This window comes from Mixophyes fleayi, chromosome 1 (genome assembly GCF_038048845.1).
Source record: "Mixophyes fleayi isolate aMixFle1 chromosome 1, aMixFle1.hap1, whole genome shotgun sequence".
Taxonomy (NCBI): domain Eukaryota; kingdom Metazoa; phylum Chordata; class Amphibia; order Anura; family Limnodynastidae; genus Mixophyes; species Mixophyes fleayi.
Window position 1 is genome coordinate 225,733,421 of NC_134402.1, and position 27,810 is coordinate 225,761,230.

The window sequence follows — 27,810 nt, forward strand, 5'->3', positions numbered from 1 at the left end:
GGCGCCGATTGTTGCGGGGGGGGGGCTGGGGCGCCGATTTTGTAAAAATGCCTAGGGCGTCATGGAGGCTAGCACCGGCCCTGGTTATACCTCTTATATACCTCTTGTCGAAAAGACAACGGCTTTTGCCCACCCACAGTGGTCGTGGCCTGCTTGCATCTTCATTCATCTATTAACCATTTACCCACTACTCCTCCTTATTCTACTGGAACTGGATTTAAAGGTTTACTTAGTGCGCCATTCTTTGTCTGAGCCACAAGAATGTTAGCACTGTTCTTGTAGCACCTGACTGCTGTGCTTTTTTTGTCCACCCATTACCAACCAGTTTGTTTCTTGCCCAACTCTAGCTGCAATCTGTGGGTGTCCCATGGTAACGTCCATCGCCTTCTTGCAAAATGACCAGACATTAATTTAAGCACTGCACCCCAGGAGAGCCAGCACAATGTACCTCATTGACATTGCACTGCTCAGCTATTTCCAGGAATCGCACCTGCAAACTATAATTTCCGCAACATGCTCCAATAAACTATGCAAGTGGCATGATTCCAACTTTCTGAAAAGTTAAAGTTCTGAAGATGATCTCTTGATCTGTTTTAGTACTATGGCACAAAGGTCCACTTTGTCAGCCAGTGCTCCCAGAAACTGAGGAACACCAAAGCCTAGAGAGCTCTGGAGCAGTGGCGGATCCAGGTATGGAGGGGGGGCAATCGTGGGACAATCACCCCCCCCCCTTCCCCTAGCAGTAGTCATACTTGCCTACTTTTTAAATCTGTACTACGGGAGATCCGGAGTACAGATCATGTCATAAAGGGTAGGAGGGGGCGTGATGAAGTCATTACATCACTATAGCCCTGCCCCTACCATAAAATACAGAAATTCAAGGTATTAAATAGCGGGGGCAGGGCTTTATGTTGCGATGAAGTCCCGCCCCCGCTATTCAATGCAGTGAATTTCTGCATTTTACAATTTCTGGGAGGTTTGCCTACTCTTCCGGGAGAGTAGGCAAGTATGGCCGATCGTTAAAGGTTGGCAACTATGGCTGTCAGACAGACAGAAAATCCTGTCTGATTGTGATCAGCGCGGCCGAGCAGCATTATCTTCCTACCTGCTTACCACTACTGCTAACAGCAAAAAAGGGTGCAGGGCACTAAATCGTGTCCCCTAAAAATAAAATATATGTCCAACCCTGCTCTGGAGAGGACATTTTGAGCAATAGTAAAAGCTCTCCAATCCATAAAATGACTCTTATAACTTCAATCTCATTTTCTGTCACTTCTTTTATTACTTGTGTCTTCGTGGATTTGGGGGGCGGCTGGTAATTCCATTGAGCGTGTATAATTTATGTAGAGAAACCCCTGTACATTACAGCTGAGATGGGTGAAGGTGAGCAGTGGGCCACCTAGCTTTCAGCTTTCACTTGTGCATACGGTCTTCCAGCTTTTAAAAATTACCCATCACTGCATTACAGTCGTCAACAGAAATTTGATTCCAGATGGTTTTATTCATTTGGAAAGTTCTCTTGAGCTGCTACTTGGAATTCATTAAGAATAATTTATTTTTATTATTGTTATTTCTAAAGCCTTACCTTAATCCTATTACAATGGCCACAACAACACCTTACAGTCATATTCTCGTTTGGGGTACCTCTAGCTCCAGTACTTGCCCCAGAGCAATAAAAGCTGGGCAATTGTTCCTCAGACCTTCGAACCTCTCTTCCCCCTCAGTAATCACAGTTTGATGATGTTATTTGTTAGTGAGACAGAAACATTACTTCCACATTGCCCTTTAGATTGTGTCATTGACTTCATTCCTGGTACCACTCCTCATAGGGGACACATGTAATCCCTTTCTGCATGTATCTTCTTTCTGTACCAAATAACAAGGCCACGGCAGAGTATATCAAAGAAAGTTTGGAAAAGTGGTTTATCTGCAAATTTAATCCTCCTACCATTATTTGTTTCAGTTTTGCTGAAAAGATGAACCACTCTGAAAAGCTTCAGGGAGTTGAATAAAATGACCATAAAAGTAAATATCCATGTGCTCTGATCTCTTTCAAACTTAAAGTTAAGGAGCACTTATAAGCTTAAAGTCATTATGAATACCTTGCCATACTATTTTACCTCTCGAATGCCCCTGCAGTCTTCATTAGTGATATATATTTCTATATCCCTAGAAGTATAAAATAACATTTGGGGCATGATGCATTAAGGAACATAAAGGCTGATACATGCTGAATTTTGCATAAAATCGCTGTCCATGCCCAAAAATGAACCATACACCAGAGAATGTTGCAAAGTCCAATTCATCTTCGAGCGCACCGAACCCTTACTACAGCCTACGATATCATGGGCAGAACAGTGGGGGAATGCGGGTATGAACGTACTCAATTTACAGTAAGGGCGAGCCAAGTTCAAGTGCAGGCAGCAACGTCTAATTCAAGCTTTGGGCATCTTAAGGGTACATGTTTTTCTGTTGTATCACTTGCACAGCTACAGGTCTGGTGGTAGTGCCAAGTGATAGTGATGACGGGTACATATCCATGCTAGAACATGTGTTTGCAATCAAGAGCAACTGTAAAAAGACACATTGACATTCATAACAAGTTTTTTTTCTGTGCGTTCTTATGGGACTTTATATTCCACGTATGCGTTGGACATATCCTGCAGTGTATTGTCTGTCAGAGCAGAGTGGACCTAGATCTGTATTTATCAACAGAGGTATCTTTAGATCTGTTTCTTGTTGAATACAGAAGAGCGCATGCCTGATTTACGTGCGATTTAAAAAAAAACGCACAATACGTTCATTTTGCGTGCCTTAAAGAATCAGGCTCATAATATACAATATATACAATAGTCTCCTTTATTCCCCTGATCTTTTCTCACACCGATCAAGTGTTTCAACATCTTTGAGAATGGGCTGTCAAGCTGGAGAAATGTCTTTTTAAACAATCTAAAATTCCATTCTTTGGAAACATCATTTCGCATTACTGGTCTACAAGGGAACCCAGGAAAAGGAATTTGCTAATCGTTTTAACAATTTATTAAAAAACATAGCTTGCATTATGACCCCCATTAAAATGGTAGCAAATTCTCAAATCTGGACACTAGGGGCCTGATTCATTAGTGATCTTATCTGTCGTTTTTTGCTTATCTTAAGCAAATCCACTCTGTGCATGCTCAGAAAAGAGAGATAAGAAGCAAAATCCACTGCGTAAGTGAAGAATTTCTTAAGTTAAGATGAAAATCCATCTTAACTTCACTCTTATCTCCCTGTTTCTTCTTAAAATAAGCATCTTAAATTTTGCACAAAATAAGATCACTAATGAATTAGGCCCTTACAGTCTGATTAGAGGTTGAATCGTAACCAAGCCAGCTGGATACTGTAACATACCACTCACAGAGGCAGATGCTGGGACTCTGTTTAGGTGTGTACCAGTGCTTCGTCTTATTTATCTTGATTTATAGTCGTGTAACGTGCTACTCTATACCTCTGTCTGTTTAGCCATTACTGATTTGACTTATTCCTGACCATCCTTTTACCTGCTGCCTAGTTGCTATTCACATGTTAAAGACTCTATTTGTTTCTGACTTGCCAATTTTTTAATTCTCCAGTCCGGGAGATCCCAGAGGGGATGTGGGGTGTAAGGACGGAGGTGGGTGCGGTGAATCGCGTTATTTTGGCCCCGCAACGTAATGACGCAAAAGTGTAATTTTGTCATGGGCCGGGACCAAAATTTTGCGGTTCACCGAGAATCCCGTCATGGAAGCTCCCATCCTGCCCGGTTTACTAGGAAGTGGGCAGATGCGGGAGAATGGCCTGCTCTCCTGGGAGTCCGGTAGATCTACGTGGAACTGGGGAGTCGCCAAGACATTCTGGGAGATTGGGCAAGTATGGACTATGCCTGTCTGCTAATGACACCCACCTTTGGCTACCACTTTAACTATGAACCACGCTGCTTATACTGTCCAGCCCCCATCCATTGTTATCTGGTCCATACACTGTCAGCTGCTGCCTATGGTATTAGCTTGGGGGCTACAAGCTGTAAGTATCTTACAGCAAATCCCATTACCTCCTTGCAGGGGGTTCTAAGTGCAGACAAGTAACCCGTTAGACCCTACGTGAGTTGGCAACAACTGCCACCAACATAGGGGGTCCACACCCACAATCAGTGACATCACCCTCTGTCTATGAAAGTCAATTTTCTTCACTCAGTTTTATTTTATTGTATTCTATAATATGGGTTCAAAAAAACACCAACGCTGATGTTCTTGCTTCATCTTTTAAATCAACAGAGATGCCTCATGTCACTGTTCCTTCACTTATTTTGGCAGCTACAACTATCAATACCACCAAAAATTCTATGTGGAAATATTTTCTTGCCATAGAACTTCATCTACGGGCTTTTTGCTTTGGCCCAGGAGATTCTGGCACTAAGAAAACCATGGAACTCATCTCTTTAAGTTACAGATAGCCTGATTTAAAATTTTTTTTACCAACGAAGGACTTAGTTCAGAGTGAGACGTACGCCTGTTTGTGTAGAGTATCTTTGCATTGTTTTATTACACTGCACATGCTCAGAAAGTAGCTATTCAGACCTGCAGTTTTTTGGCACTTATGACTCCATACACCTGAGGTGGGGGGAGGTAAAGGGTGTTCTAACGTAGGCAATGTAAAGCAAGGGTATGTTCAAGCAGTTGTCTACAGATTCAGACTGGGATGTATTCACAGAAATACATCCCAGCAATCACTCGGCAAAAGATTAGGGTTTTCTAAGAGGGTTGAAGCAAAGATAAACAATTTTTTGTAGTAGTTCCTTAGCTAGGTTATTCAAGTTTAAATTATGCTTCATAGCAATTGCATTCATAACATATTGTTATGGCCCCCAGTGCGGCATAAACTCATAGAACAGGTAGAAGAGGTCTTCACCTTTAGCAGCCGCCTTTCCCGTAAAGACTGGTTACACTCACAGGTACTCGGATGCTGCAGGTCTTATGCTCAGAGTAGTATGAGTTAATGCTAACACGGCAGCGCACAGGTACAGGAGGTAGCACACAGTATAGTGGCAGGCCAGAAGTCAGCAGACTGGACAGAGCACCAGAGAGTATGTCAGGTACAGGCAAAAGGGTCAAGGTCACAGGCACAGCTTCAGGATCCAGGGACAGGCAATAGGGCAGGGTCACTAGCAGAGGTTCAGAATCCAGGGACAGGCAAAGGTCATACACCGGTAATCAATCTCAGGTATCAATACCAAACACAGGAACAAGAGCAGGCAGCAGAACTGAAACAGGACGCTATAACCTGCAGTGAGGCTCAGTCCTCACTGCCTTAAGTAGTACTCACAGCCAATTAGGTAAGAGCCCTGAAAGTATACCCAGGACTTGCATAATTAATAAATGACCCTACTGGCCAATGGGAAAGCAACGTTCCCAGCTGCTAGATAATCAAACAGCCATGAATGGCTGGATCTACACAGACCTGCGCGCACACGCCCGGCTGTTTGACAGTTGGCCGGGTGCGGCGACAGAAGAACTCCAGCGTCCAGATTGCCAGGGAGATACCGGAAGTGACGTCCCGGTCGTCTTAGCGACGGCCGGGACGCTCACAGGAGGCAGGTAAGAGTTGCGGCGGTGCCCGCGGCCGCCACCGCTAACACATATAAAATAAAATAAAAATTGTAGTTGGATGTTGGATAAAAGTACGGTGTGTGTCTGTTGTCAAGCGGACATGTTCGGTACTCATTCAGACCTGGAACATCTTCACCTCTGAATATGGCGTATATTCGTATCAACCTGCGTGCAACTTGTTCAAGTTACATTTACGCTTGAATTCCAGGGTCAAACTGTCCAGCATGTGCCAAAAATAAAGTTCCTTGACAAACTCCTGATTGTTTTTTTTATCAGCTACCTGTCTCGGTACAAATAACTTGGAACTCAATGGAACGCATTACTGATTTTCCACTATTTACGTTATCTGGGTCATTGTAGACCATTTTTCCAAGATGTCTTACAAACCTTTCAGTGGTTACTGGGGGGTAACAACGAAGTTAGAGAGGGTAAAGTTATACTTATGGTGACTGCATCTGCATAAAAATTGCCAGAGTGAATTGGTCCTTAAATGTGATGTCATTTTTATGTTATGAGTTTTGTATACTGCAAGATGCAAACTGTAAGCTAGTTTAAAACATATTTCTGTGCGGCGTTGTGGGTGTTTACTCCTGAGAGGCACAAAATCCCTGAACTTAGCACATTAGCAATATATACAGAAAATATGTGACCCGGAAGTTTGGATTTGGTAACATATTAAAATATAAGTTTGTTTTATTGCAGTTAAAATATATAGATAAAAATGGTAATAATATAAGAAATTACAGATTTCTATTATTCCACCACTACCCACTTTAATGAAAATAGAGCACTCACATATATACATACATGACAACTTTCAAAACTTCTCCCAGGGGAGAAGTCATGTGACACAGGGGGTAGGAGGGGTCGTGGTGACGTCATGGTGCCGTCACCGTAGCCCCACCCACTATAAAATGTCGGAATTCCTGGTATTGAATAGCGGGGGCGTGGCTTAATGTACCGATTAAGCCCCACCCCCACCATTCAATGCCATGAATTTCGGCGAATCCGGGAGGTTTGCCTACTCTTCCGGGTTGCCGGGAGGACACCCCCCGATATCCGGGAGCCACCCGGAAATTCCGGTAGAGTAGGCAAGTATGCATATATACCAAAAACATAACACACCCATTTTAATATCCTACTTTCCCTGACTACAGAAATATCAAATATGTATGTTTTTATACAATGTAAGAAGCAACTAGAGGGTCAAGACATGGACATGCATTTTATTGTTTATTGCATCAATATTGCAGTCTGTAGTAAGCAATAGCTGAGGCTATATAAATGATTTATGTCAGCATAAAATGTCCATTAACCAGTTTTACATGTATGAACAGCATAAATAACAGAGTTTTCCTGTTTTAGATACAGACCCTCTCTGAGAACAGTTGGAGGCTGAGGGATCTTGATATATTCTAAGGTGTCTAGGCTGTTTCATTCTGCATGACATTTATCGGAAATATTCCTGCATCTGATTAAGAGTGAAATGGTTCCATTGTGCCAGGAAAGAGCTTAGAGTTTGGAAATCAACTTTATTTTTAATTACTGTTATTTATTTTATTTTTTATATCAGGAGAGACCCTATTGAGGAACAATGCAGACAATATTTTAAACTGTGCAATCTTAAGTAAATTAGTAAATTACTCCAAATATGTTGTGAACATCTAACCGAATAGAAAAATGCTTCTCAAATAGATATTAGAGGTGCTTGGGTCAATAATTAGCACTTGGTGGCCAAATAATTGCCATTTTTCATGAAAATTGAACACTAGAGGGCACTGTTTCAGTAGAATCTGCACAGTCTATTTTATTTTACAGCCAAAATAATTTTGCCATGCACAGTTAATAATTGAAAATATGTAAATACATTTTTCAGATGTTGGGGGTCTATTTATCAATATGAGAAAATACCGCCGGCAAAAAGGGATAGGTCTTCTCCCTATTTATCAAGCACTGCTATTGCTGAATGCAACCCTACCAATGATAAGATTCACCGGCTTTCTACGGTGATAGCTTCCCCATTTTAACCTATTTAACAAGGATGAACACAATCTTTCTTCTGCGTTCACCGTTCTGCATTTAAGAGAAGATTTTAGGCACCTCGTCCCCAGATGGACCGGACTTCTGGTTATTTAGTATGTCAAATATACCAATTTCTCAATACAAAAAATCCTTACTTTGGCATCTATGTAATGCTGCCTTAGCAGTTGTCCCAGTCCATTGGCGGTCTCCTGTGTTCCCTGACATACGGGAGTGGTTTAGACGGATTTACCTTTATTGGCTTATGGAGAACACATACTTCTCCAGCCAAAAGAAGGTCACTGAATACGCAGCTACAGTGGCTTTAATTCATACTTACCAACTTTACAATGTTGGTATCCGGGAGCCTGCGGGGGAGGTGGGCGTCATGGGGGGGCGGGCCTCCAAAATCCGTGTCATTTTGGACCCGCCCCCATGACGTCATGACGCAAAATGCGTCATTTGACAGAGGGGGCGGGGCTAAACGCCGCGATTCACCAGGAATCGCGGCGTTTGTGACCTAATTCTGCCCACTTCACTAGGAAGTGGGCAGATCCGGGATTTTGCCACACTCGCCCGGGAGTCCGGGAGACTCTCTCAAAATGCGGGAGTCTCCCGGACATTCCGGGAGAGTTGGCAAGTATGCTTTAATTTAAAGAATCCATGTCTTACCGCTCTCTTATCGATTCGGGTTAACTATTCTCAGTTGAGATCTGAATGTTGATAGATGCTTACGCGAGAGGTCACGTTAAATGTAAACCCAGTGGACACTATATCTTTTATCTGGGCTTTATACACCTGGAGGAGTTACCCCCCTCCCCTATCCACTCTTACCAGGGTCGGGCTGGGCTAGGGGGCAGGGGGGCAGAGTGACCGGTGCTCATAATATTATCACAATATTTCATCCACAGACACGCGATGCGGCCACGTCATCAATGATGCGGCCGTATTGCGTGTCATGGGCGGAAATTTGCCAGCCTGCGCCTGACTCTTACCTCCCTTTTCTTTAACTTTTCTTCAGCTTCTTTTATGTCTATGTCATTACATCTTTATATAATTGTTCTGTATTGTATATTCGTAAAAAAACGAAGTTATTTTACTGTGGCTTAGATTACGGGGCATATTCAATTGTCGGCGGAAACGCCGAAAATCTCGCGCACTATTACCTTTATTACGGTAATAGTGCGCAGAAAAACCATTATTACGGTAGTTTTCTCGCTGGATTTCAACTTGCGGTTCCCTGAGCCGCGAGCTGAAATCCAGCTAACTACGTAGTAGTTTTAACACCGCGGAAACCCGCGACAATTGAAAATGCCCCATGAATCTTATCTGTGACTCTAAGTTTGAAATATGCCTTACTTGTTACATGTACTTCATGTTTGTACTAATTCTGAAGATTTAATAAAAACAAATTACACAAAAAAAATGTGTTAGATTTAAATAACATAATAATAAAGTATAATTTGAATTTGGACATTTAAACATTTTTATTTATATTTTATTTTACCAAGTAGACCTGAATGCCCTAGTCCATACTTTCCTACTTTCTTCAGCTCCCTTCCGGGAGCCAGGCAGTGGAGGGGGGCGTGAGGGGGGCGGGACGGCCAAAATGGCGTCATTTTCACCGGGAATCGCGGCGTTTGGGATCTAATTCTGCCCACTTCACTAGGAAGTGGGGCACTTCCTAGTGAAGTGGGCAGAATTCAGGAGATTGCCACACTCGCCCGGGAGTCCGGGAGACTCTCGCAAAATGCGGGAGTCTCCCGGACATTCCGGGAGAGTTGGCAAGTATGCCCTAGTCTAGTCTTTCAGTTCAACTATGCATTTGTGAGTCAGCTACCTGGGTCACGCATGTATATTAACCTGGAGCTAGGCTCGGAGAAGTATCGCTCACATGCCCAGGCAACATTTTATAAGTAGTTATGGGGATCAGAGGTTTTCTATCGCTGCAATAAACGGCAATAAAAAAACATCCCTATCGACAGCTTTTCTGAATAGGCCCGATGGTGTTCCTACCAAAATAAGTTAAAGATATTCTTATAAAATAATTATATATTTGCTAACAAAAAAAATCATAATCGCAGCAGCACATGTGCAGTTGCACTAAAATATCAAGATAGGAATTACTGCTTTCAGGACTGTATTTTTATCAAACCATAAATACCTTAATATTATTTTATATTCATTTGGAAAAGGAAATTTTATTTGCAAAAGTACACAAAGATACAGTCCACTACATTTTCCTGGACGCACTGGATCATATTCCTTTGTACATGAGAGTAGATCTGATTCTCAGGATAAGTAGCCAATCACAGTCAGGAGTCCCAGGGGAAAGGGTGGGTGCGGTATGAGCTCATCCTATAATAACAAGGGAAGGAGACACCCTATCCTCCTAATACAATACTGGTGAAGAAAGAGTTGGGGATTGCTTGATTTATAGCAATTTAGCAATGGAAAGGTATACCGACATGTATGATAAAATACTAAACATCTCTCTGAAATTGGACACCTAATATGTTTTACACACGAATACTACTGTATACACATGTGTATAGTTGGCAACTGTCCCTAATTTCCAGAGACAGGTTTTAAATTCACACACATTTCTGCTGTATTTCATACATTGTATCTCTAGAGGTTTGTCTCCTCCAGATCGATTTATGTAGGAAGATGCATATAGAGATATTGTAGGTATAAATCAATACTATGTATAGGACCAAAACGCAACACATTCATACATCCTCCACAAAAGAGCTAATAAGTGCCTTGTAAAGCTACCCACACATGGGCATGTCAAGTTGTTCAGTGAGTGGGTGTGGATGGTGGAGGGCTAAATTGCATTGTTCTACAATCAGGTCACACAATGCGATAATGAGGAGTCCGTACAGTGCATTTGGCTAATGAATAAGCACAAGATGAATGCTGTTATCAGCTGACCGGATCAGCCATCCTCTAAGAACACAGAATAAATGTGTCCGTTCTTGTACTTCTATTTCCATGTCATATCAGCTGTTTGCATCGCTATCTTTGCATTATGTCCATAAAGCTGTATTTTCTCCTCACAAGACCTCTGCTCTATTTTCCACACCTCTCAGCCCCTGCTGATATAAGCTACTCTTACCCACTTGTTTAACTGAACTCTGGGTGACTGTGAGAGTTATTAGGGCTATGAATAATCACTTGTTAAGACCTTTCAATGCTGTAGCATCCACAATGTGGGAGTATAACATTCACCAAACCTCTTTAGGAACTATAAATGTTGTAGATTCTTGTGTAGGGTTTGCTAAGTGAGCCGTTGAAAACTGGACACATATGTAATACATATGTTACTGGTGCTGCAGGAAGTAATTCGGATGCATCTTGCATAGCAGAAGTTATTGATATACAATCACAGAATATGCATTTGTACATGTTACAATGCAGCCAGGCAGCGTATGCATTTCATATGTGCATGCCTTTAAATTACTGCTAAAATATAGAAAGCAAAATATTGTTTTTGTAAAAAAAAAGCTCATAAATAGGTATCCAAGTTTTCAAATATACAACTAATATAGTTATCTTTCCCTAATTTCCAGAGACAGGTTTTAACTATTTGCCCAACTGAACAATAAAAGTATTTACAACTGATTTCCTAATATTCTCCTTGATAACATACTGACACGAGAGGGAAGGGGAGAGAGACCTGGGTCCGTCCCCGAAGGGTGCTCACTGAGAGGCCATCGGGTCAGGATGGCCTCCAGCTCAACCTCTACTTTGATTTAAGGGAATGCGTACAAAGTCTATTATAGATGGTGTCTAATTTCCGACAATCTCACTAAAATAATATATATCCGGCTACATCCTCTGCTGACTGGGCTGTGGGCAAAGGGGTAGGTACTTTCATACATATATGGTTGTCATGCCCAAAGATATCTTCCTTCTGGGATAAAGTGAGGAATCATCTGTCCTCGCTACTCCAGTGCCCTGTCCAGTAGACCTTCATGGTCCTTCCTCCTCTGTTACCCTATCCAGGATACCAACACTCACTAAGCACAACTGGCCTCTCATATCCTTGTTGGGGCCCATTGTCTAGTTGCTAAGTCCTGGAAACAGGATGAGCCTCCCTGCGTCTCCTCATTACAATCATGCTGGAAAGGAAAAAATCAATTACCAACTGCATCGTAAAGAAGACAAATTCCACCAGATCTGGGCCCCCTGGTTATATATGTAGTTTCCTCCCCTCCGTCCTCTAGAATGACTCTTGAATAAGATCCCCACTTTCTTCACTACCTAACTATACACTGAATTATGCCCTCCATTGCCTACTGTCCCTGAAATTTGTAATTGTCAATACTCTTTATAAGTGACCACCGCCATCTCCTTTCCCCCCAACCCCACCCTTCACCTGCATCCATTTAACGTATAAAACTTGTATCATTACATACCTCAGTCTGTAGATCTGTTTATTTGTTATATTTCACCAGGTTTTTATTGTGATTACAACTGGTATTTTTTTATTCTGTTTTTCAATTCTGTTTTAAATTACCTATTGCTAAAAAAAAATACAAAGTAAAAAATAAAGTATGCACAATTACAGTACAACCACTAAGATGCATATTTACAAGTCACAGAATATTCCCATCCCCTGTAATTATTATTCCATATTCATAAACTGTAAGTAACAGCGCAGCCCAAGGTCTGTGACAAATGTGCACACCTCAGGTGTCCCCATAATTTGCTGCATTGGTTTCAGTGGGAATAACATTTCAGTTTTGTTAATTTACATAATTAAATTTTGAATAGTGAATTTTTGCAGGACGGATATAGCTAACGAGGAGGTAGCAGTACAGTCACGATCCTTGTTAAATAGGATTCCCAAGCTTAGCCCATGATAGATAGGGAGACACCCTATCACTAGCGAAAACATTTGTTCCGGACTCCCGGAAGAGTGGTCATCCTCCCTAATGTGATGGAGACGGGGCTTAATTATGCAATTTTTCGTCATCAAGCTCCACTCCCTGCTATAAAATGCTATGAATTTTAGCATTACCTAGCAGGGCTATGGTAGCGCAATATCAACACCACGCCCCCTGTGATAACATGACCTCTCCTCCCGGAGGAGAGTTTTGAAAAGTCGGAAAGTATGATATATAGATCCGCATTTATCTTTCTTGCTCTCTCTCACTAGATTGTTAGTTCTCCCTAGCAGGATACTCTAAACTTGTTGGGGTGAATTCATTTCAGTGTGAGGTCCTGTAGGAGCCTCACGGGATGTTCAGACAGTAAAACATCACTGACTTTTGCTTACACAAATCAGTGATATTTTGCTTACTGTAATACTATAATACCCAGAAGTGCTTGCAGCTACACTTTGCACTTTGAGGGATGAGCTAAACCCGAAGTAAATTAAAAGCTGTAGTTTGGAGTACATAACCATTTTGGATTACTGAGGGTTAACAATTTGAGTAGGTGTGGTGATGTACGGGCAAGTGTCATGAAGAGGACAGGGACAAGGGCTTTTAGCTTAAAAGGAGTGGGTGGAGTTAGATCGCTCTCTCAGCCCAGGACAGCAATCCCTCTCAGCTATTCCCATGTCCTGGTGCAAATGTTCGCTTCCTGATCGAGGTACAGTACAAATGGCCATAAGATGCACGGGCCGGTACTGGCAGTGGAGTGTGGTGAGGGGACTTGTGGATGAAGGCCGTGGCAGGTACGGGCTGTGGTTCAGCCCTGTAATGTACCTGGGACCACATGTCGATGGGCCTTGGTGCAGTTTGGATGTCGAAGGCCGTGGCAGGTACGGGCTGTGGTTCAGCTCTGTAATGTACCTGGGACCACATGTCGATGGGCCTTGGTGCAGTTTGGATGTCGAAGGCCGTGGCAGGTACGGGCTGTGGTTCAGCTCTGGAATGTACTTGGCACCACATGTCGATGGGCCTTGGTATGAAGCGGATGTTATAAGTAATCACGGAGGTAGCAGGAGGTGCTCGGTGTTTAAAAACAGCATGGTCTGCCATCCTGGTGCAGCCTTTATCGTGGCAGGTGAACACTGTACGGTAGTAAACAAAGTGGGTGAGCACACATTTATGTTAGCCAGGTGTTTGGAACACGTACCCTTCGAAGACCCGGCTTAGGTTCAGTGCAAGTACAGCTCGTCTGGGCTGACTTGTGGTGCATTACGATTAGCCGAGAGAGGGTGTGGGTTCCAGATAGCCTGGGGACGGTTGTCCCATTAAGGGTAACTGTGCATTTTGGATGGACAAGGTCGAATACAGTGTTCTCCCGCCACCATAGCAGCTTCAGTTTATTTATATAAATGAGATTTATTTGTCCAACAAGTCGGTGTGGTGTCTTTTATTATATTACTAAGATTCAAGGTTAAGACTAAGATCTTTTGATTATGTTATCAACTATAAGCATTTTATTGAATTCCCACCTTGTTTGTTTGTATTTACTAATACAATATCTTTTTACATTTTACTATTTGTGGTATATAAAATAGTGGTTCTTGATAATTAGATAATAATAAAAATAATAATAATAACACACAGTACTGACAAGTGCATTATACCAATAGAACACACGATTACAGCCAATAGGCCCCTCATTTAATAATTTCACACTTAGGTGCAAAATTAGGATTTGTTAGTAAAAGAGCCTTAATATTCCCTGCCTGGGTAGTTCTAAAGCCTGTTGTACTACTTTGGTCTTTCCGTTTTCATATATAATTTCAAATGCACTATACACTGACAACTAATTTGAGGAGATTAATGGAAGGGCTTTATGCATTGTATAATATATCTACTATATAAATGCCTAGTGGCGTGTGTGAAAAAAAAAAAACAAGCTGCAGCGCCACCTGCTGGGCAGAGTTATACACTGACCTATATATTTCTTGAAGGAGAAGTGACAGTTGGGAGTTTTTGGTGGTTGCCGGGGGTGACAGTGGGGAGTTTTTAACACCTTAAGTAGCTTGATGAAGGATGTGGCGATGAAGATGAAGGATGAGGTGATGGAGAAAAATGATGAGGTGGTGACATGTGGACAAAACCACGTTTAAAAAGGGCGCCTGCGTCGGGAAGTAACGCTCTTCCCCTGAGGAGGCCTGGGCTAGGCCCAAATGCATGACAAGAACCTTTTTAACACCTTAAGTAGCTTGATTTGTCTAGAATGCATGAGTATCATGCACGGGTTAACTTGTATAATATATTCTGTGAAGATGGCATTTCTAAATGATGATGCCGTACACCATAAAGCCTTTTCTGATCTTTAGTGACAGCAGAGCGGAATTGTATGTACATCACACTATCTCTCTCTGGTCTCTATTTATTACCCACCGCATTTTATCACAAAAAACTGCTGTACCTGTGAAGACCTGTCTCCTATGTCCTCTATGGTCACTATCGCCTGTGGACTGTTACCACCTTTCCAATAGTGACCGGAGGGGAGAGCATTAAGATGCGGTGAAGGATCCGAAGATCCCTCTACCGCAATGCTCTCACCATAGAGCAGACCTGAAAATCTACATATACGGTAATGTACGTCAGCTTGAGCTGGCGTACATTGCCATATGTGTATTTGCCTTTTCAGAACTTATTAAATTGCAGTATAAAGCAGTCCCCATAGACATATATGGGGATGGCTCTGTATTTAAAAAAAAAATGGGCAGCACGGTGGTTTCTGCACTTCTGCCTCACAGCACTGGGAGTTAAATTCCCGACCATGGCCTTATCTGTGTGGAGTTTGTATGTTCTCCCCATGTTTGTGTGGGTTTCCTCCGGGTGCTCCGGTTTCCTCCCACACTCCAAAAACATACTAGGAGGTTAATTGGCTGCTATCAAAATTGACCCTAGTCTCTCTCTCTATCTGTGTGTGTGTATGTTAGGGAATTTAGACTGTAAGCGCCAATGAGGCAGGGACTGATGTGAATGAGTTCTCTGTACAGCGCTGCGGAATCTGTGGCGCTATATAAATAAATAGTGATGATGATGATGAATACTATGTCTGCTGCGATGCACGGTTAATAAATGTGCACAATACTTAAATGGGCGTCAGTCCTCCGAAAATGGCAGTTTTGGGGAGCAATAATAAATAGGCCCCTTTATATTTTCACCTTATTTTCCATCTAGCTCCTTTTTATGTATTGGCACTTCTTAAAGAAAATTCTCACTTGTACTTTGCTGAACCCCCTAATCTAGGCAAGTGATGCCCTTTTTCTCTCTGTACACAGTTAGACAAATTGGTTTTCCTCTATCTGTGTTTTAACATGTCACCTACAAAGTCCTCCCATCGTGTTCCAGACAGGCCCTGAGGGAGAAATGGGATGTGTGGGATTAATGGCTAACACTGCAGGGAGGCGGGCGCCGTGGCAACATCACCATGGAAACCGGGAAGAGAAGGCATCAGGGGACCAGAGAGATGCACTAGAGGAAGCGGACATTGTGTATGTGTCATAGACACTCAATAAATACACTTCATAAAAAGTGTTAAACCTGAAATAAATAACATACATTCAGATAAACTTGCATAAACATACTAGGGGAATATAGACACCAAATATGTGCTTTTTAAACATAAAAAGATCTAAATCACATAATATGCATACAATATGAACCTAATGACCATGCAATATACTTAGATAGATAAAATCAGTTGATGTTTTTCATTACACAAGCTGAATAGGATGTGCTGTGTCAGTGAAGAGAGGGAGTGCAGTCTGAGTGCAATAGGAAGAAGGATACAGTCTAGCCTGAGTGCTGGGAGGGGGCACAGAGTGAGTACTAGCATGGTCTGGATAGGGGGGCTCCTGTATATTTAATGACACTTGGAAATAAGAGGCACTCAAACCCCAGTTGGATTACTAACTCCCCCTGAACTTTAGAGGCAATAAGATAATCAGAGAGATAAAAAGATGCTTCTAAGATATCTGAAGCACTTATCTTCAGGCATCCATCATACATAAGACATCTCCACCCTGCAAAATTATATAGATGGAGAGTAGTGATCACATTGGGGGTTTATCAATCCATAAGTACTCAGAATCTCAGTGAACACAAACTGTATTTTCCTAATGTTTCACGTGACCACACTGTTTAAAAGAAACATAATGGACAGATGGTGTTTAAATACAATTAAGCAGGTAAAAACTAGAAATTAGATTTTAAAACACCTCTGTAGACTGACATACCATGAATGCACTAACTAATCTGACACTCTGATATTCTGCCTGTATAATGTTTTCCTACTTGACTACCTCTTTTGAACTTGAACACAATGGGTGGTGGTGGGTGAGGGGGCGGTAGCAGGGAAACTGTTGTAAAAATAACTTCAAAAAAGGTTGTGTAGCAAACAATAATTTGCTTTAATTTTATGTAGTAAAAGTGAAAAATGAGGGCATATTCTTGAATAAATTGAGTAAGACAAAGTGCAGTCAAAATTTCATGAAATAGTTCATTATTACTAAGATGTTTGACATTTTTTTAATATGTGTTATATAGTTGATTGTAAGCTATTTTCAGACTTTTTTGCATAACTTGGGTAAAAATTGGGCAGCACGGTGGCTATGTGGTTAGCACCTCTGCCTCACAGCACTGGGGTCATGAGTTCAATTCCCAACCATGGCCTTATCTGTGTGGAGTTTGTATGTTCTCACTGTGTTTGCATGGGTTTCCTCCAGGTGCTCCGATTTCCTCCCACACTCCAAAAACATACTAGTAGGTTAATTGGCTGATATTAAAATTGACCCTAGTCTCTCTCTCTCTCTGTCTGAGTGTATATTAGGGAATTTAGACTGTAAGCTCCAATGGGGCAGGGATTGATGTGAATGAGTTCTCTGTACAGCGCTGCGGAACCTGTGGCGCTATATAAATAAATGATGATGATGATGATAGGCTGTTGACCTTAAAGCAACAAGCACATGAAAAAAAAAAATGAGTTTTTTAACATAAATCTCTTTGATAAGCTATAAGAAGTATGTTGATTTTTACCATTTTCACTTGTTTTTCTTCTTCAGGCTGACATAAATGATTTATAATTCTGGATTACCATGGCAACCACAGTCACATGGCAGATTATGTTGTTGCTAGCAGCGCGGCTTTTACGCATCTCCCCCCCTGCCCCCGCCAGCACTGTGACATACTACTTCTCCCCTCTCTGCCATTACATGACATGCTAAGAACTGTGAGCCTATGTCTCCCTGCTCATCCTCCTCTCCACGACCTTAGACACTGTGGATCATCTCCTCCTGCTGCAGACTCTTCTCTCCCTAGGCCTCTCTGGCTCTGTCCTAGCTTGGTTCACCTCTTACCTTGCTCACTGCTCCTTCTCTGCTCTGCTCTTCAGACTCTCATCTCTCTATCACTGTTAACAACACCACCATCTCTTCTGTCCTCCAACTCTGCTGCCTGGGTTTCACCCCTGACTCTTCCCTTTCTTTTGGCCCCCATATTCAATCTCTTGCCCAATTCTGTCGCTTCCAACTCCGGAACATTGCCTGCATCCGGCCCTTCCATAAATAAACCAGGCCCTCCGTATCTGGAAACATGGTATCCAGAATATATCCCACTAAGCTCAGAAATGTTAATTTTAAAGTCCAATGGGCAATTGACTCAATATAACCAAGTACAGTACCCCAAATTATTCACAATACCTGATAATAATCCTAATGAAACTGATATTGGGCATAGTGGAAATATGGTTGAGAGATGCCCACTATTGAGCATTAAGTGTGATCAACTTCTGACCACACAGTAAAGCCTAAACTAATCTGTCCGCTTATCCTGAGAGACAAAAGCCTGGATTACACCTTGTAAGTGGTCAAATTTAACGATGATCATGTCATTCGACTCTCGAGTCCAGCCATCTGTGGTCTACTATAATTGCATATGATACATTTGACCACTAGTCTCTTTACATCCCCTGTAACATATGATGACAGTTAGGGTTCATCATATGGTAAACACACCACAAAATAGGGAACATTGCTGTACAAACCAGCTTTAAGTGATAGATCAACTGATGGACCCCCTAAGTCACCAGGGCCCAGAGCAGCTGCTGAACCTGCTACCCCAGGAGTTACATCTTTGCTCCTAGCCAAAACTTAGTGGATTGAGGGTGGAGAGGATGCTTAGCTCCCATGTACATGGGAGAGGGGGAGGGGAGGGAGGACACACACTCTGCCGCTGAGTGCAATGTAAAAATAATATCATGTTATAGGCTGATTACTCTTGACAGAAAATGAAATCAACCTGGACTAGTTAAAGAGAATTGTGTCTGGATTACCCTCTGCCTGCATATGTGTGTAAAATGGTGTATAATAAGCTAAACTGAATAGCATCTGCATTGCCTCTAAGTGTTGGTGTGTGTAACAGCTCTTTTAAAAGCTATATCTGAGCCATAAATTTCACTACTACTAAAGATCCTGCTCTATTCCTGAGAGACACATATACCCGCTGTGCTCTTGTGACCTACAGATCAGAGCTGATGCTCTAATCCTTTCCCCGGGTGTCCTGTGTTGGTCTCCTGAAGAGTCCTCAGTCAACCTCTACCAACTACCCTACAGCCTTGATCAAAAGTAAGTGTTCAGGAAGATCCAGCCTAGGGTAAAGAGTGAAAACATCACAAGGGAGCATTGCAGATGCCTGGTGGAGGCAGCAACTCATTTCCTAAAAGTGATGGCACCACAATGGATTGCAGTTGATACTTGCAGCTAGACAGTGGTTGGTCTGGCCAGGTGGCACCTCTGACACGGAGCTGCATTAAGCCCACCCTGTCGCCACTTGTTTCCATCAGCTCAAAGCTGGTGCAAAAAACAAGCACTTTTGCTGCGTTCCCCTCGGGGCTGCAAGGAATGCCCCTAGAAATGCACCCTCTCTAATCCTGTATTTTATTAATTTTGTTCTGTAAAATGAAATTTTGTTTTTGTACTTCGCAGCAAAAAACTAGGTGCATTGGTTTACCTATTCTGTATTTTGCAAAGGACATGCTTACTCTGCCTATCTTCTCCCACCAACTGGTGCAAACTTCCACTCCTCCGCAAACATCATAATCTTGTGCGGTAAACTTTTGCGCTTTGGCGGAAATCTTTGTGCATGACCCTAATAAAGCAGACTTGCACTTTGTAATGGGATCCAGTGTGGGCAAAACTGTGATGGTGCACTCCATATATCACTTTCACAAATGGTCCCGACTGTCAATGACAAGCTTAGAATCCTAGAAAAGTAGTGCAGGGAGACCTGTATCATGTAAATTTGATGTATCAGAAGCAGCTGCTTCTAATATATGTAGTTTATACAAAATATTTTAGTGCTGGCTAAAGGGAAAATCCGTCAAATTAATCAGGATCTCCCATTAAAAGGCACAATCTCATAGTCCTAATGAAGAACAAAAGTAAGCATGAAAGAAACTAAAGAAAGACATCGCTAAACAAACTATAATAAAAAATAACAGATAACAGTAGTAGTAAACACATTACAAAATGTATATAATTGCACTCTTATCTCCTTTCAAAATTCAAGTTGTTTCTGGAGTAGTTAGCTTTTGGTCAAACAACAAACAGAATCATAAATCCCCCCCCCCCCCCTAATTCTGTCCTTTTTGATTGGACTTAAGTAAAAAGGTATTTACTCAAATTCAACGTGATGTTTGTACATGGGAAAATGATCACTGTCATTGGAATTCAGTATATGTCTTACAAACCTGACTATACAGACATATATTGTGGTCACCTCTCCAGCACTTTAAGCGTTAACTAGATAATAAGATTGACCCAAGGTATTCCTGACATCTGGTTCCCAGATGTAACCTTTTAGAGTGGGGTCTTCCTGCCCTGAGTCCCCCTACTTCTGGGACTTCCTATGGAATTCCATTGATGTGCATGGTGTAAGTAAGGGTCACGTTACCTGAGGGGTAACCAAAGTTCTGAAGCAATTGAAATGCATGGAGGTACATTTTACACAACTTTTAGTTAATTGTACATAATAATTGTATAGTAAGTTTGGACATGGAAACACTCTGCATGTAGCTATCCCCAATATTGTGGTAATTGATCTCAGAAAGCATGAATCACTTCCAACAGCCATGAGAGCTGCATGTAGCCAGTACAGTAGACTGCTCTCTTAGCCAGACTGATGTATGTGAGAGAACATGGCCAATCATTGTAGCCCAGTCCTAAGTGATTCCCTTGCTGCAGGCAACTAATGGAAACAGCTCAAAGAAAGACTTCTTGCATATTTCCTACAAAACTACTATGAATAAAATTATTATTCTATACATCTGTAATGGACATTTCCACTTTGCAACAGGTAGAGTCCTTTCAATCCTCGAGCACATACAAGCAAGTTTTCAGTACATTATAGTAGATGTTAGGTTTGTAATGTTAACTCCTTGTAACCACAACCCATCCTCCTTTTCTGAAGAATATTTATTATCAGCGTTATTAGCATTTATATATAGAACACCACAAAGTTCTGCAGCACCGTACATGGCGGTAATACAAACAAGGCCGACATAGTTCACACAAACAAAAGTTCACAAAAATTGACAGAGCACAAGTAGAACTGAAAGAGCAGGTAATAAATACAAGTAGTAATATGAGAACAGTCACGTAAATCAAGTTATATTACAAAGGGCAATTACAAGGATGGCGAGGGTAGCCAAAGGTGACAAGGGAGGGGTAGGAAACAAGTCAAAAAGAGGGATGAGGGAGGCAAGAAGAGAAAGGAGGGCAGTAATGAGTCATTGTGGATGTCCCTGGAAATGAGGCTTGCACCCTGCTGAGTCTATTTACCTGACATAACATTATTATGACAAATGCAATGAGAATGGTACAAGGAGAAATAGGTAGCCTGACAGGCAATGGTTGTTTGAAAAGTCTTCACTGGTTGCATAAAAGACATAAGCTTTAATAAGATAACTGGTAAAAGAAAAGAATTGATAAGTGATATTTTAAGATACATTTGCTTTAAAATGTAAAAAACTGAAATACCATATTAAGACATGCAGCTTTGTGTTAGGCAATGTCTATCACACAGCACATCCTGATTTACATGATATATTTATATATTTACAACAACATTTAACTGGTATATCTCACATGACATAAACCTCTGATTTACGTCATATGATTAGTGAAAAGCGTTTTGACATGAAATTTGTTCAGTACATAAAAGTGGCGGATGGTAGGGACAGAATAATATATCATGAGCATAGTAATGGTGTGCCGGCAGAATGGAGGTAACCAGACCATGGAGGGAGCATGCCTAACTGGCAGGGGGTGTGCCTAATGACTGCCCTCCAATCTCCTCCCCCTCCAAACTCCACAGCAGCCTGAGGGGTAAGAACGACATCGCTAGGCCCTTACCAAAATTTTGCAATGCACTGTTCCGCCCCTGACTATCACATTAGACAAATAAAACAAAAAAACATATCTAGTAAAACAGAAGCAATAATACATGCTATGGCAAAATGCCAGAGGAGTGAGACCTGGGGAGCGTGTCCCCACTTGTCCTCCCCTATGGACTGCCATAATGTGAGCCTATGTGGTAACATCCTAATTACTATAATAATTTCATATGTTTCTATTTGTTCCCTGGCTCTCTACACTAAAGCATTGTAGGCAGTTTACCAGGTTGATAGCCAATATAAGACCAATAAATTACATTACACACCATTTCATACTTGCCAACTCTGGCAGCAGGATCTCCGGGAGGGGGCCTCGTGATGGGGGCATGGCCATGCCGAGAGGTTGCGCCCCCTGATAAACTTTTCCAATTTGGTCCTATTGCAGCAGAGGGCACGGCTAGAATGACGCCTTTAGCCTCCACCTCGCCCACTTCACCAACGAAAAGGGTGGTATACGGAGGTTGCCCTGCTCTTCTGGGAGAACTCTCAAAAATGTGTGAGTCTCCCAGAGTAGGCAACTATTTCCTTAATGGCTAAATAAGGCGTCTGTTATGATTTCCAATTACCTGCTTCTCTTAAACCCCCTTTCCTGCAATCTCACTTTGAAGACCCATGTAAGCTGATGGGTTCAGAAGGCCCTATCTGGATAATATACCCATTAAATTTAATGTGAATATACCATTAAAACATTAATTAGGTGTAGAGGCAGTTAATACTACTAAAATAAGAGTAAAGTAAGATCTCCTTGAATTTTCCCATGTATATGACTCCAAAAAAAAATACAATATGAAAGTGTCAGAAAATGCAGTGTCTTTAATAACCTGCAGTGGTTTCTAAAGTGAACTTATCTCTCTTGTTAGCTTAGATTTCCCAATTCCCCATCTACCAGGATGGTATCAGTGGCATGACCTAGCAGTGGTACAACAGTTTGATAAGATCTTTCCCTCCAAGTTCACACACCAGATAAATATACTGAGGAAAGGATAAGTAACTACCTCATCTGTTATCTTGCCATATGGATGTTGGAAAGGAATAAAAAGTAATTACTAATGCACTACATGAAAAAAAATAAACCCTTTCCTTAAAGGGAAAACAATTGGCCCACACCCTGAGACTCCCTCAGTTCCTGAGATAATTACCCCTTGCATGCCCCAGCTAAGTGGACAAGCTTTGGTACTACTAGTTAGTGGCGAGTATTGCTATCAGAGTAACAGAGTTTGATGTTCCCCTTAATTGAGAAAAATTGGCAATTTGTTATTTGCTGTGTAAAATTAACATGATTAACAAAGGATAGAACATGAATAAAAAAAAATACATTATGCTAGATTTACATAGATTTACAAAGATTTGAGTTTGGTGGCGGTTTTAAACCACCACACATCGCAGGCGGTTTAGTGGTCCAAACTGCCGCATTTACTATTTAAAGCGCTACGGAATTTGCTGGCGCTATATAAATAAATGTTGATGATGATGATTTACTATAGGGCAGCTTGAGGCTGTGATCTAAAATGGCTGGCGATGAGTGGCGGATTGAAAACAGCTAAACCACCGGTGGTTTTGTCCAAACCGCTGGCTGTTTCCTTAAAACCACCATCCAAAATACAGGTTTTTAATACCTTCTTCTAAATGGCCGTTTGAGCTATTTTGCCATTCAGAACATAAGAGGAAACACCATTGACATTTACATTATTGGGGCAATCATTATTTATTGATTAAGGGACAAAATTAATTTAAAATTAACTTCTGTGGAATAATTGTATTTTTCATTATATTAAGGGGACAAAATTATTGAATTATTATATTATTCGGGCACTATGTAATGCTAAATTGTGCAGCATAAATAATTATATTCACCATTAACATCCACCATTAACAATCAGTTAATATTATTATGTATTCACATTTCCCCCATAAAATAATACAGTAATAGTGTTCTCTTAAAATAAAGGGGGAAAATGCTCCCATTACTTAATTAAAAAATAATTTTCATCATCATATATGTATATAACACCACTTATTCCGCAGCGCTGTACAGAGAACTCACTCACATCAGTCCCTGCCCCATTGGAGCTTACAGTCTCAATTCCCTAACATACACAGAGATAAAGAGAGACTAGGGTCAGTTTGCTAGCAGTCAATTAACCTACCAGTATATTTTTGGAGTGTGGGAGGAAACTGGAGCACCCGGAGGAAACCTAGGGAGAACATACAAACTCTATACAGATAATGCCATTGTTGGGAATCAAATTCATGTCCCCAGTGCAGTGAGGGAGAAGTGCTAACCACTACACCCCTGTGCTGCCCCATAAGCAATAAATAATGATTGCCCCAATCATTTAAATGTCAGTGGTGCTTCCTCTTATGTTCTGAATGGCAAAATAATTAAAACAGCATGCAGTTTGAGCAATCTTGCCTCTCACAATTACCTCTTTCATTTTGGCTGTTTGGATGGCTGTTTTGTGGTGGTTTTGCAAACCCCAGCTTAGTAAATCCGGCAGTTTGTATGTTCATCATTGTTAAAATCAGAATGGCTATTTGTAAAGTGGTGGTTTTGTTAAATGTCAATTCTGTCCGTTTAAATGGCAGTTTGGGCCTTAGCAAATCCGGTGGTTTTAAAACCGCCAGAAAAATCACAGAAAACTGACGCTTTCACCAAACCGCCCTTTAGTAAATCTAGCCCAAAATGATACTACTCACTTTTAGTTACAGTCTCCTCATTTTTCTTTATATTACATTGTATCTTTTTGAAGCCTGCAGGTTTGTTTTGGCAATGTACTGCTGTCTCTAAAGATAGTTCATCTCTGACTAAAAGCTCTCCATAGCAACATACTAAAGAGGAGGCGCATGATAATAGAATCATTAATATAATCAAAAACATATATTTTTAATAGCAAACTGACAATATACTAATTCAATTTACACAAAATAGAAAATACATTTGAAAAGCTCAAGCTGAAATCAGTACCATGAGTTCCCTTTAAAAGCCACCTAACTGCCAAATTGAAAAGTAAATATTGTGATTAATTTTACCCTGCAGCCTTGTTTACAAGTAAAATTCAATATAGCATCCTATGCCCAATAACACATCTCTATACCTACCCCCACAACTCTGACACACAGGCTAAAGTGGGGCTGGCATAGAACAAAAGGCTGAAGTAATAAAGCATGTTGTGCTTGTTGTGACATTACTGCAAGTGCCCATTTGTTTGCACCAAACTGCAGCCTGTACAAAGCATTTGTTATCTATAAATCTAACAATCACATGCTCTTATTAGAACTGCCAAAAAGTTATTACAGATAGAGGACAGCCCATCTAAGTAATGTCTGCTGTCTCTAAAAGATACAAGAGGTATACTGGACGTAATTAGTTGGAACACATCATCAGGAGGGACAGACAGAATGACATAGATGTTAAGAGCAAGATAAACCTGGTCTGACATTTATTGAGCCAAAATTCAAGTGTAATTACACACTAAGAAATGACAGTCAGTTGTAAATTGTAAGTTGTCATGGCCACCTAGGGATTGTCAAGCCTTATTTTCAGTCTTTTGCCACTTTGCCCTTGAGTGGGGCTTTGCAATAGCACTCCTCTCTGCAACAATGTGCTAAAATATAAGGTTTTTCCTTACCCCCCAAAAAAGATTTTATTTATCGTTACTAAATTGCTGCCATTATGGAGGTATAACATATAAGCCTGGACAGTAATGAACTATGGAGACAGCCAATTGGGAATGTACCATTTTATTCTGGTTATTTTTTTCCCTGTAGTGATAAGCAGCAATGTAACTAAGTTAAATCACCAATCTAATAATAAAACTTCAACTGAGCTTAAAAAGCTGAGATTCCTTTCGCCGTAGGCTACTTTTAATATTGCACTTTGTGCCATTAAATTGCTGTTATTATATCAGCAAATATGTTATTATATAATACTGTTTGTTGGTGATTAAATCTCTGTGCATTATTGTATTGCTCTGCATGATAATTTACCACTTGACAAGCATTAGGTATTACTGCATTTTCTCTGTTATTTTAACAGAGTTCTATTTCTGTTCATGTTGTTATATCTCACTATGATATAAGATTGCTTCTTGTAGTATTCTGCTAGGAAGTGCATTGTTGGCTGAGCTAGGAATTTGAACCTTGTTTTGGAATGTGGCTCTTGTTCTGTACTGAGGCCACTCACTCCCTGTTCCCTTTCCTGCTCATTCTGTCTCCTCTCATGATGTCTCCCCCCCCTTCTTCTCTCCCCCTCAGCCTCTCTGCATGCTTTCATCTTCCTCTTTCCCTAGCGTTTCCCCTGCTCTGTCTCCCTACAGCGTTTTGCCCTCTCGGACCCAGCAGCCATGTCTAAATCCTGCACCAGACATCCCCTACAGTGCAACCCAGGTTGTGATTTCAGTGGTAGACGCAGTATGTGCTGACAGGTACTGAAGGGCATCGCACAACAGCAATGCCAACAAGTGGCATAAAGTAAGGTGGTAGCGATGGATCTGTGAGATCTGAGCTCCCTGCACCCGCTGCAGCTATAATTACAGATAGCTGGGGCAAGAGGGAGACTCCCTACGCTGGCACATATCTCATCAGACCAAGGACAGGTACAAGCAGCATATAAAACAAGGCATCTGTAACATAATATCCATAAGTGCAACAGAGGAGATATGGTAACAGGGAAAGATGGAGGCAGGGAATTTCAGGACTGCCAAATGGATACAACTATTGACATATTAACAGCAAGAGGATGTAGGACAATCAGAGGGGAATGATCGGCAGCGCTGACATACAAGGAGGAGTGGCTGGATAGCAGCAGGGATGCAGGGAGTAGATGTGATTACAGGAAGATCAGGAATTTGAGAAATCACTACAGGGTTCAAAAATGCACGAAGATATGGGAGGTGGGGGTGGTGCGAAGAGATACGGAGACACTGGCAGATGCAGAGGGGCCTAGGTATAGCCAGGAGAAGAACAACATGCACAAGGAGTGCTGGGGTCATACATGGGGTGGGGGGATATCTGGAATGTAAAGACGGGCGGAGGGTGTGTAATGGATAGGGTTAGGAGTATAGTGAAAGTATAGGAATCAAATCAAAGACAATTTATGGGAACGTAGAAGGATGGTGACGCTTCGAGGTAGGAATACAGTTATACAAATGTAGGTTTTATGAAGACCAACACATTAGAAATTTGGAGGAAACAAGTGTAGAAGCTGACATAAGAAGTGGGATGGTCAGAGAGGTGTATAAGAGAGAGGAGAAGCAGGGGATGCGGGGCAGAGGTGTACTGTGAGGTGTAGGAGGGTGCGGGTGATGGAAGGAGGTGGTAGGTGATGCAGGGAGTGTGATACAGGAGGTGTGGTGGATGTACAGCATGCAGAAAGGAGAGGTGATTAGGGAATGGGCAGGGTGTAACATTGCGAGGTCTCTTGTACTCACTCCATGGTGCAAGCTCCTGCAACAGCTCGGGGTGATGTGCAGGCGGCAGAGCCTGGTCTGGCCCTCAGTGTGTATGTCTGTTGGTGTGAATGTGAAAGGAGGGAGGCACCGGCAGGGCAGTATCTTCTGTATATTATCTATATGTATCCAGCGCCCTCTGATGGAAATAAAGGAAACCGCACCTCGTATACTAATGTATTCAGAGTACCTTCTACACGTGAAACGTCATGTGTAAGTATACATTTGCCTTCCAAATGCCGTTGCTTTGGACAGAAATCCCATTGCCAATATTTCCATCGATTGTGTCTCATGTTTTATCTGTTACATAACCTAAATACCAAATTAAAGTTTTCCAAAAG

General features: G+C 41.6%; 1 protein-coding gene across 2 annotated transcripts in view; it reads right to left on the minus strand.

Annotated features, from left to right (window-relative positions):
• The window catches only part of PALM (paralemmin), an 86,145-nt gene extending 58,579 nt beyond the window's left edge, over window positions 1-27,566 (minus strand). Inside the window, exon 1 of one of the 2 annotated variants that reach the window (XM_075206050.1) lies at window positions 27,452-27,566. In XM_075206050.1, the coding sequence (XP_075062151.1) occupies window positions 27,452-27,456 (5 nt within the window). In that variant the 5' untranslated portion in view covers window positions 27,457-27,566. The remainder of the gene's footprint in view (window positions 1-27,451) is intronic. The other variant, XM_075206056.1, reaches the window with a different exon arrangement.
• Between the last annotated feature and the right edge of the window lie 244 nt (window positions 27,567-27,810).